At 36.1% G+C, this 12,087-nt stretch overlaps 2 protein-coding genes across 3 annotated transcripts; one reads left to right on the top strand and one right to left on the bottom strand.

Moving 5' to 3' along the window:
- The first annotated feature begins 7,028 nt into the window (after window positions 1-7,028).
- LOC148239639 (SPRY domain-containing SOCS box protein 3) lies at window positions 7,029-8,477 on the top strand. Of its 2 annotated transcripts, none has more exons than XM_088196356.1 (5): window positions 7,029-7,199; window positions 7,275-7,730; window positions 7,813-8,009; window positions 8,071-8,144; window positions 8,214-8,477. In XM_088196356.1, the coding sequence occupies exons 3-5, from the start codon at window positions 7,835-7,837 to the stop codon at window positions 8,439-8,441; spliced, it is 477 nt and encodes a 158-aa protein (XP_088052482.1). In that variant the 5' UTR covers window positions 7,029-7,199; window positions 7,275-7,730; window positions 7,813-7,834; the 3' UTR covers window positions 8,442-8,477. The 2 variants fall into 2 exon arrangements, with proteins under 2 accessions (XP_088052482.1, XP_088052474.1); XM_088196348.1 differs by having other exon boundaries at window positions 7,791-8,009.
- On the bottom strand, window positions 8,466-9,723 carry Pex7 (peroxisomal biogenesis factor 7). The gene is made up of 3 exons (XM_088196371.1): window positions 8,937-9,723; window positions 8,789-8,873; window positions 8,466-8,713 (listed from the first exon to the last, which is right to left on the bottom strand). The coding sequence occupies exons 1-3, from the start codon at window positions 9,637-9,639 to the stop codon at window positions 8,545-8,547; spliced, it is 957 nt and encodes a 318-aa protein (XP_088052497.1). The 5' UTR covers window positions 9,640-9,723; the 3' UTR covers window positions 8,466-8,544.
- Between the last annotated feature and the right edge of the window lie 2,364 nt (window positions 9,724-12,087).

Raw genomic sequence — 12,087 nt, 5'->3', positions numbered from 1 at the left:
ATTTTAATTTTCATATAAAAGCAATTTTTAATTATTTTTTTTTAATTAAAACCGAGTCTTACGACATATTGACCGAGACCTCGAACGAGCTTTTATGCGACTCTGCATATAGTTAACGCTCGTATGAGGCTTCTATTTAAGAAATCGACTTAAACTTTTTATACAAAATAGAGCTTTCGACTATACTTACGATACTATAAAAAAAAATTAAAAATTAAAAAATAAAAGTATTTTTTTTTCAAAACACGTTTAGTGTGATGAGTCGATCGACCCACCATACATACGCTCATAAGATTTTCAATATAGTTAAGGTCAGTGTGAGCTTATTTATACATATTTAAATTTCAAAATTTTGTGACAGTATAGAATTCTTAAGCATCCTGTGTATGTTTGTTAGCAAAATCCATTTTGTCAATTTTTTGCAAAATGGCGACAAGTATTAAAATTCAATCACTTATAACTCAGTAGTGTTAAGCTTTGTCGAAAAGGTCTCTATAAATGAAATGTTGAGAAGCCTAAAGTTCATCTAAGTAAAATATAAAAAATATATATTTTTGCTTGAAAACAAGCGATGTATCAGTTCGATCGTACCCCCATACTAGCCATTTTGAGACTTTCGGAAGAGTTAACGCTCTTAACTGCTCGGTTTCGAAGATTAAAATTTAAATTTTGAGTATCGCATAGAACTAACGCGCAGCCCATATACGTTATGTTTAAAAAAAATATATAAAATTTTTTTTCAAAATGGCGGCTATCGTAAAAATTCAAAGCGTCATAACTTTGCTAAATGTAATCCTACTGAAAAATTTTGTATGCAAAAAGTGTTTGGAATTTTAATTTGCATATAAAAGCAATTTTTAATAAAAAATTTTTAAATAAAAACTGAGTTTTACGACATATTGACCGAGACCTCGAACGAGCTTTTATGCGACTCTGCATATAGTTAACGCTCGTATGAGGCTTCTATTTAAGAAATCGACTTGAACTTTTTATACAAAATAGAGCTTTCGACTATACTTACGATACTATAAAAAAAAATTAAAAATTAAAAAATAAAAGTATTTTTTTTTCAAAACACGTTTAGTGTGATGAGTCGATCGACCCACCATACATACGCTCATGAGATTTTCAATATAGTTAAGGTCAGTGTGAGCTTATTTATACATATTTAAATTTCAATTTTTGTGACAGTATAGAATTCTTAAGCATCCTGTGTATGTTTGTTAGCAAAATCCATTTTGTCAATTTTTTGCAAAATTGCGACAAGTATTGAAATTCAATCACTTATAACTCAGTAGTGTTGAACTTTGTCAAAAAGATCTCTATACATGAAATGTTGAGAAGCCTAAAGTTAATCTAAGTAAAATATAAAAAATATATATTTTTGCTTGAAAACAAGCGATGTATCAGTTCGATCGTACCCCCATACTAGCCATTTTGAGACTTTCGGAAGAGTTAACGCTCTTAACTGCTCGGTTTTGAAGATTAAAATTTAAATTTTGAGTATCGCATAGAACTAACGCGCAACCCCTATACGTTATGTTTAAAAAAAATATATAAAATTTTTTTTAAAAATGGCGGCTATCGTAAAAATTTAAAGTGTCATAACTTTGCTAAATGAAATCCTACTGAAAAATGTCGTATGCAAAAAGTGTTTGGCATTTAAATTTGCATATAAAAGCAATTTTTAATTATTTTTTTTTAAGTATAAAAACCGAGTCTTACGACATATTGACCGAGACCTCGAACGAGCTTTTATGCGACTCTGCATATAGTTAACGCTCGTATGAGGCTTCTATTTAAGAAATCGACTTGAACTTTTTATACAAAATAGAGCTTTCGACTATACTTACGATACTATAAAAAAAAATGAAAAATTAAAAAATAAAAGTATTTTTTTTTCAAAACACGTTTAGTGTGATGAGTCGATCGACCCATCATACATACGCTCATAAGATTTTCAATATAGTTAAGGTCAGTGTGAGCTTATTTATACATATTTGAATTTCAAAATTTTGTGACAGTATAGAATTCTTAAGCATCCTGTGTATGTTTGTTAGCAAAATCCATTTTGTCAATTTTTTGCAAAATGGCGACAAGTATTAAAATTCAATCACTTATAACTCAGTAGTGTTGAACTTTGTCAAAAAGGTCTCTATACATGAAATGTTGAGAAGCCTAAAGTTCATCTAAGTAAAATATAAAAAATATATATTTTTGCTTGAAAACAAGCGATGTATCAGTTCGATCGTACCCCCATACTAGCCATTTTGAGACTTTCGGAAGATTTAACGCTCTTAACTGCTCGGTTTCGAAGATTAAAATTTAAATTTTGCGTATCGCATAGAACTAACACGCAGCCCCTATACGTTATGTTTAAAAAAAATATATAAAATTTTTTTTCAAAATGGCGGCTATCGTAAAAATTCAAAGTGTCATAACTTTGCTAAATAAAATCCTACATAAAAATGTCGTATGCAAAAAGTGTTTGGAATTTTAATTTGCATATAAAAGCAATTTTTAATTATTTTTTTTTAAATAAAAACCGAGTCTTACGACATATTGACCGAGACCTCGAACGAGCTTTTATGCGACTCTGCATATAGTTAACGCTCGTATGAGGCTTCTATTTAAGAAATCGACTTGAACTTTTTATACAAATAGAGCTTTCGACTATACTTACGATACTATAAAAAAAAATTTAAAATTAAAAAATAAAAGTATTTTTTTTTCAAAACACGTTTAGTGTGATGAGTCGATCGACCCACCATACATACGCTCATAAGATTTTCAATATAGTTAAGGTCAGTGTGAGCTTATTTATACATATTTGAATTCCAAAATTTTGTGACAGTATAGAATTCTTAAACATCCTGTGTATGTTTGTTAGCAAAATCCATTTTGTCAATTTTTTGCAAAATGGCGACAAGTATTAAAATTCAATCACTTATAACTCAGTAGTGTTGAACTTTGTCTAAAAGGTCTCTATACATGAAATGTTGAGAAGCCTGAAGTTCATCTAAATAAAATATAAAAAATATATATTTTTGCTTGAAAACAAGCGATGTATCAGTACGATCGTACCCCCATACTAGCCATTTTGAGACTTTCAGAAGAGTTAACGCTCTTAACTGCTTGGTTTTAAAGTATGAAAATTAAATTTTCAGTATCGTATAAAACTACCGTGCACCCCCTTTACGTTTTGTATGAAAAAAATTTATAAAATTTTGTTATAAAATGGCGGCCAATGTAAAAATAAAGAGTGTCATAACTTTGCAAAATGAAATTCTAATGAAAAATGTCGTTTCTTTTAACGTTGCTTGTGAATTTAGACACTTGTAAAGAAGACAGATGGAAGGTTGCATTTTTTGTTTATTTACGATAAAAACCTGAATTCATTCATATTTCTCTTATTCGAATTAATGACACGAAAATCGAGTCTTTGCATTAAAAGCAAAAAGCACTGCATTTTTATATTGAGTTTTTTATTTGATTAAGTAACATAAGATTCCTTCGCTTTTACATTATCACATTTTGGCGGACGGATGGTGACGGGTGGAAATTAGATACAGATTTTGCTTACCGTTTCTACCTTATTCTACTTCGTTAAATCCAAAAATGATATACTCGTAGGATGAGTACTTTATACAACAGTCGATCATTCAACACAATATTACTACTTGAGCGGCTTCCGTAAATAATATTACATCTTTTTCATGATCCCCCCTCTCCTCACACCTATGTCACAATATATCATTGAACTATTTAGATTACGTTAGTTTTACAATCACATTCCGTTTTTCATATTTAACTATATTTTTCTTAAAATATGGCTCGTTTTATATATTATAAAAACAAATACCCGAATTATTTAATGTAAAATGTATTTAGTTATATAATACATATACCGAAGCATGGTAACAGTTTATTTAGTTATAATACATATACCGAAGCGAAATATTAGAGAGTCGTATATTCTTAAAGCCTCTCTGCCGCCTGCCTCGTTTTTCTTGTAGTCGGTCTTTTCGTACCGTCGATTCGCGGAAACGTTCCGAATCGACTGTACGAAAGGTTCGGAACGTCTCCGGCGAATCGGAACATCGCAGAGATCAGTCGACTGATTGTTGCGTTTGAATATTCGACCAGCAAAATATGTCTACGCTTTGAAAGGGTGAAATTTGCTATATGAACACATTTCGGCGAATATCGATTGTGTTTTTTCTGTCGCCTGATGGCGTACTGTTTGTGTAAACCGTAATGTAAAAAATAATATGGATTCTCTGTATTTACGAGGGTAATAACGATGTGAAAAATAAACGCGTTTTGACGCATTATTTATACATTGGTTAAGTTCAAAAGGATCGTTTTCTCCCATTGTGTTAATTTGTCGTTATCTTCATGCGGAATATCATTTGTTTAAATCGCGCAATTGTCAAGTTATATTTTAATATTTTTTTCTCGTACGTGTCGTTTAGATACCCTCGGTAAAAAGGAAAGATGGTTTAACAATATACATAAATGTATTTATATGATTGCAGTAACGTTTCCGTTAAGAATTTAATTTAATTTAATATATGAAAATTATTTTACACAACTCGTTTTTGTAGAGTTTTAAAATGTACTGATATATTTTTACATAATTTATTCAAACCCTAGGCTCGAATAACCGTAGAGTAGGAAATAATTTATTTAATTTACAATACATGCAGAAAAGCTCCTCTCTGTCAGTACTGTCGTTAATGATTATTACTTAAAACGTTTAAATTTAAACTTTAAAAAAGCATACATGTAAATATGCAATTTATTAATTCGTACATAACGTACATATTAAATACGAATAAATATAATATATTATTTTTAGAAAATTAACAATAAAATAATTAAAATCTGCTACGATTATTTATATTAGAAATTTAAATATTTTAATTATTTTGTTATATTTAAAACATTATAATATTTTTTAGATTTTATCTTGAGTGTCGTCTCTTTACATATTCCTGTTTGATTACGTTTTAAGCTCGAAACGTCAACGGGAGGATCGTGAAGTTTCATAAACGTTAAATTTGATCGATCGGCTGTTCATTGCATGTTTGACTTTGTCCTGGAAATACACATTTGCGCTTATGCGAGCGTAAATTTAAATTTATGTTGAAAAAATAAATTTACAATAAATAAAAGTAATAATAAGTACATTTTATTCCGGCTCGAAACATTAGTAACGCCACTGCCTGAATTTATTAAAATAATTTTTTTTTTTTTATTTATTTATTAACGTAATTCCGCATGAGTATAAAATTACTCATTCTACGGTTACATTTTATTACAGTTTTATGTTAAATATGAAAAATAAAAACTTATACATTAGAAAGTATAATAAACATATTTAAACTCTTATCAAAATAATAAGTATAACAAAAAATAAGAATGTACATACACATATACATATGCATATATACATATAAATATACAAACATAAACATATACACACATTTTTTTTTTAAAGTTCGATGAATTTTTTTAAAAAATATTTTCTTATTTCTTTAAAGTTATTTCTGGTTGATATTGGTAAATCATTATATGTTTTAAAAGCTATATATTTTAAAGAATTTGTTCCAAACTTTACTGAAAATGGTTGAGGGATGTGTACATCATACGTAGATCTAATTTCACATTTGTGTTGCTCTTTTCTAATTTTAAATTTAGTATTTATAGTTGATTTTCCCTCTAACGTTTTTTTTGTTATCATTATTAATTCATATTTTGGAAGGATAGTTATAGGTAAAATTTTTGTTTTCATATATATGTCTTTTGTGTGAGTATCAAACGGTAAATTCAATAAATTTTTTATGGCACTAATTTGAATCACCTCAAGTGATTTTATTTTAAATTTACTTGTAAACCCCCAGACGTAAGACATATATGTTAGATGACTATGAATGTGTGAAAAATAAATGCTTAATCTAGTTTTATATGATAAAATATTTTGAAACCTGTATAAAATTTTTGACATAGGTAAAAATTTTTTTATTATATAATCAATATGATTATAAAAATTTAAATTTTTATCTAACAGCAGACCTAAGAATCTTATATTATCACTTTTTGTAATTAGAGAGTTATTTACATTAAGAGAAATATTAAAATCATCTTTAAATATCATATAATTTGTTTTTTTTTTCATTAATTGTTAATTTGTTTAATCTCATCCATTCATTAATATCGATCAAATCATTCTGCATGTTGTTTTGCATGTCTTTATATGTTTTAGAGTTATATATTAACACTGTATCATTAGCATACAGTTGAATCCTTCCTGTAAGTTTACATAGAGTTAAATCATTTATGTACAAATTAAATAGTAACGGACCTAAAATAGAACCCTGTGGAATTCCACACTTGACCACCTCATATTCACTTTGTATACCATTTATTACTACTACTTGTTGTCTATTATTTAAATAGCTTCTTAATAAATTTAGTGTTGGTCCAACTATTCCAATATGGTTTAATTTCTTTAATAATATGTTATGATCTACTGTATCAAAAGCTTTTTTTAAATCTATAAATATTGCTGAAGTTTTATTTTTATCATTAAGGTGTTGTTGTATTTCATTAATTAAATCAAAAGCAGCGTATTTTGTATTGGATTTGCTTCTAAATCCATATTGTAAATGAGATAAAAAATTTATACTTTTTAAAAATTCATTAATTCTATTAGCTATAATTGATTAAAATATTTTTGATATGATTGGTAGAATATATATAGGGCGATAATTATTAGTGTTATTTTTATCATCACCTCTATATATTGGAATTATTTTTGCAATTTTTAGGGACTCTGGGAATCTTTCCTCTTTTAAACATTTATTGAATAATTTTGTTAATATCGGAGCAATAAGATTGATGAGTTAAAGCTGCCATTCTATGAATATTGTTTGCATGTGCATATACTAACGCCGAAGGGAGTCGGTTAGCGCTGTGGTTAGCTCTTACGGTAGCTCTTCTGTTAGCTCTTCTGTTAGCTCTTCGGTTAACTCGTCGGTCGGAAGGGACGGAGCCGCGACGGGAGTGACAGCCGATGTCGGGGCCGTTCTGCGCTTGCTGGAGCGCCTCGGGGGGCGCGCCGTTCCCCCCCGGGCGCGCGTGGGACTCGAGGCCGCCGCCCCGCGTGACGTGTCGCTGCGCCGAGGACGGCGAGGGTGGGTTGAGGACGAGACGAGTGCGCTTCCGCTTTAGCGACGTTAGCTAGTAAAGGACGACGCGGTCGGTTGCAGCCCCGTCGTGGCGCTGGCTGAGCACGGGGGGCGACGATGACGGCGGTGGTGGCGGCGGTGGCGGCGGCGGCGGCGACGTCGAGCTGAGCGACGACGGCCGCGAGGTGACGTTCCACCGGCGGTACAGCAGCGGGACGGCGGCCGTGGTGGGCAGCCGGCCGCTCGACAGGGACCTGCTGCACTACTGGGAGATCAAGGTGCTCACCGAGCTGTACGGCACGGACGTGATGATCGGGGCGGGCACGGCGCGCGTGGACTTCGCCGCCGCCCGTTACCAGTTCGCCTCGTTCCTGGGGCTGGACCGCGAGTCGTACGGCCTCTCGTACACGGGCGCCGCCCAGCACGGCGGCGCCGTCGCCCGTCGCTGCAAGGGCTTCGGCAAGGGCTCCGTCGTCGGCGTCTACCTGGACATGTGGCGCGGCACGCTGCGCTACTACGTCAACCGCCGGCCCGTGGGTGCGTTCCCCGTTCTCTATTCTCCGTTCTAACCATTTCGACCTAACCCCTCTATCGCAGGCGTCTCCTTCGACGGACTCAGGAGACACTCCAGACTCTACCCCATGGTGTCGTCGACGGCCTCGCAGTCGGCGGTGCGCCTCGTCTACTCCATGTCCGCGCCCGCGTCGCTCTCCGTGCTGTGCGCGCGGACGCTTCGCCCCGAGTCGCTGCCGCTCCGAGTCCCCGGCTTCAGGTCCTTTTTCCGCGCCGCCTTCTGGATCCTCCTGCCGGACGAAGGTGCGTATCTCTTTATTCACTCGCTCTGTACTCGCTCTGTGTACTACAGATACGTTTACAGATCCCGGCGAGGAGACTTTCGACGACAAGCGCGAGGCGTCGTTCTGGAAAAACTGCAATTCGCGCAAAACCACGGTCCGTCTCTGCTCTTTCTCTCTACTACTATTCGGCTATTGACTGAATCTAATCTCCGACTTTTTACAGAACGTCGTTACGGAGCCGCCGCCGCTGCCGAACCCCTCTCTGGATATTCCGGACGACGAGCTGTGGGCCGCGGCGCTGGAGCCCACGCTCGGCGACGCCTTCGTCCAGTTCTCCACCAGACTGACGGAGACGGCGTGCGAGAGATGCCGGACGAGGACGGCGGTCGTCTCCGTCGAAAAGAAGCAGTCCAAGATGTGCGTGGAGTGCTTTCGCGACGCGCGATATTAACTGTGATTTATTTAATAAAAAGGATTTATTTTCTCCCTTACGATGTTTTATTTACAAATTTAATAACAATATGATACATATATACAATAGTGAGTCGTTTGACTCAGCGGTCCGACCGGAGGCATCTGGGCGAGAAGACGCGGACTAGAGAGTCCCACCCGCAGTCCGCTATCTGGTTCTTTCTCAGGACGTTCCAGTCGAGGCCGTAGGTGAACTCGGAGTGATGCTTGACGGTCTCCACGGGGTCGCAGCCCTGTTTGAAGTCCCAGATTCTGCAGCAGAGAAACGGAGGTGGAGGTGTAGGTGGAGATTTGTTAATTGATAGATTTGCAAGTTGATAAACTCACCTAGTGGTGAAGTCGTAGGACACGGAGGCCAGCACGGAGAGGTCGTGCGGCGAGAATTGGACCCTTCTCACGGCGTATTCGCATCCTGAAACAGCGAGAGAGACGTTGAGGTCAAAGAACAGTTATAATAAGGACAGTTATAATAGACCTTTGAGTTCGAAGATGGGGGCCGTCAGGTTGCGGACGTCCCATCCCCTGATGAGGCCGTCGGAGCCGGCGGTGGCCAGAACGTTCTGCTCGTACTTGCACCAGTCGCACGACAGCACCTCGGCGTCGTGCGCCTTCACGCTGGCCGTGGGCCTGACGGTGTCGTGGGCGTTCCATATCTTCATGTAGCCGTCGCCGGAGACGGAGGCGAACGCGTTGGAGACGTGCGGCGAGAACATGGCGTTGTAGACGAGCTGCGAGTGGCCCAAGTAGGTGTTGAGCGAGCTCTGCCTGGTGGGGTCCCACAGTTTGACGCTGCAGTCCCACGAGGCGCTGAGGAGGCGCTGCTCCCGGCGGGTGCGGGACCAGTCCACCGAGTACACCTCCTTCTTGTGCTCGCGCAGAGACAGCGGCGCCAGGCCGGGCCGCGACAGGTTCCACACCTGCAGGCCTCCGTCCCCCGACGCCGTCACCACCACGTCTCCGTCCGTCTCGGACCACACCGCGTCGAAGAGGCCGTCGCTCCATTGGAACGAGTCGACCTCGGCGATCTCCGAGCCGTCGGCCGACAGGCGCAGCAGGAAGAGAGTGCCGCCGCCCGCGAGCCCGTAGTACTGGCTGGCCGCCACGGCCAGCCGGTCCGGATCGAACGGCGAGAAGCGGACGCTGTAGCCGTGGCGGTTGGGAGTCAGGAACGTCGCCATCTCAGCGGCGACCGAACGAGCTGCAACCGAACGAGCGCATGCTGTCAGCCAGTCAGCCAGCCACTGACAGACGGATTGCCCAATGGGTTGCCCAACGGGTTGCGCAATCCATCGATCCGACGTCAATTTTAACAAATAATAAAAACAGCTACTACCACTAGCTACTTTCTGAAAGACGTCAAATTTATTCAGAGCTGATTATTTATGGATGGCGCATTTTTATCTATTTCTCAATTGGAGAATCATTTGTCATTTGTACCAAAAATTTTGGAAAATATTTACACTTTAATACAATTTTAAGTTATAAATTAAAAATGAAAACATATGCATTACAAAGTATAATAAACACATTTAAAAACTTATCAAAATAATAAGCATAACAAATTATAACAACGTACATACGCATATACACACATTTTTTAAAGTTCTAACAATTTTTTAATTTCTTTAAACTAATTTCTAGTTGATATTGGTAAATCACAGTGGCGTAGCTAGGATATGTGCTGCCCAGGGCGATTCTTAAAATTGCCGCCCCCATACATTTTTTGCAGACTCATAAAATCAGCATTTCTTAAAATAATAAATTGGTTATTATTAAGCTTTTGTTTTTCGTGGATTTATATGTGTTTTAGTGCATTCTGGGTTAAGAACAACACTAGACGATCCCATCGCGAATATGCCGCCCCTGTATATAATATTTACTGAAAACGGTTGAGGGATGTGTAGATCATATACAGATCTAATCTCATAGTTATGTTGTTGTTTTCTAATTTTAAATTTAGTATGTATTTATAATTGATTTTCCCTCTAACATTTTTTTTTGTTATCATTATTGATTCATATTTTGGAAGAATAGTTATAGGTAAAATTTTTGTTTTCATATATATGTCTTTTGTGTTAGTTTCAAATGGCAAATTCAATCATTTTTTATGGCACTATTTTGAATCACCTCAAGTGATTTTATTTTAAATTTACTTGTAAACCCCCAGACGCAAGACATATGTGTTAAATGACTATGAATATGCAAATAATAATATATATGCTTAATCTAGTTTTAAATGATAAAATATTTTGAAACCTAAATTAAACTTTTGACATTGGTAATACTTTTTATTATTATATAATCAATATGATTATAAAAATTTTAACTTTTATCTAAATGCAGACCTAAGAATTTTATATTATCACTTTTTGTAATTTGTGAGTTATTTACAATAGTAGAAATATTAAAATCGCCATTAAATATTATATAGTTTGTTTTTTTTTTCATTAATTGTTAATTTGTTTAATCTCATCCGTTCATTAATATGGATCAAATCATTCTGCGTGTCTTTATATGTTTTAGAGTTATATATTAACACTGTATCATCAGCATACAGTTGAATTATTCCTGCAAGTTTACATAGGGTTAAATCATTTATGTTCAGATTAAATAGTATTACACGTATGATATTTTAATAAATTTACGATCTCTTTTAAACTCTCAACAGAAACAAAAAGTAGAAACAAAAAACACACAATCGTATTTTCGTGCGACGTATACGACTTTATTCCTGTGACTGGGCTCTAGCACGTGCGAATGTATGTGTGTACAATTTGGAAGCTGTGACGTTCGTTGCAGTAGCTGGTTGTCAACTCGTACAATAATAGAGTATTAGGCTTGTTTTTCGGGAAATAAAGTGAAGAAGTGACGTACACTTATCTAGTGAAACATCCGATGAAAATGTTCAAACGATTAAGACGATTTTTTAAGAAGTAAAGAATTAGCAATAGACACATAAATTTCCTATTTATACAGATGTGGACATTGGATTCGTATTGAATAATTTAACCATGTACAAAGATTGGATACAAAAAAAAAACATATTTTTGGAGGAAATTAAAAATATATATCCTCATTTATACAAAATTGCAATGGTAATTCTAAGAGCTCCAGCAACACAAGTTAGTGTTAAAAGAGATTTCAACACTGACTTGTATTGCTGGAGCTGGATACCGAGCGTTCCCACTGCAACGTCGCCGACGTGATTTTATTCCTTTTGGCGTGGATTTTTGAGTTCTAAGAAGGGATAACTGTATTTTTCGCTCTTCTTTTGATCAAAATTCGCTTTAGATGTGCTACATGTAATTTATAATAGTATTATAAAAAGTCGTAATATGAGCGCTAGCAACCGACCGTTCCCACTGCTACGGCGCAGGCATGATTTTCATGCATTCCTAAAAATGCAGCCGTACCGCCGGGTTTATTTGCGAAAATTAGAACCTATACTTATTTTTTATAAACTATCACAACATTAAAAGTAGTTGACGTTTTACCGTCAAATTAAAAATACATTTCGTAATGGTTGTTTATGTTTTTGACGTTCACAATGGTAAAATAAAATAAATTAATGTTTAGAATCGCTTAATTTTATTTTGGTTATAGAATGATCGAAACTATTAAATATG

The sequence above is a fragment of the Plectrocnemia conspersa genome, unplaced genomic scaffold (genome assembly GCF_051122295.1).
Source record: "Plectrocnemia conspersa isolate PC_06_02 unplaced genomic scaffold, ASM5112229v1 ptg000001l, whole genome shotgun sequence".
Lineage (NCBI taxonomy): Eukaryota > Metazoa > Arthropoda > Insecta > Trichoptera > Polycentropodidae > Plectrocnemia > Plectrocnemia conspersa.
The sequence above is the reverse complement of the archived record's forward strand: the minus strand, read 5'-3'. Positions and strand labels throughout refer to the sequence as shown.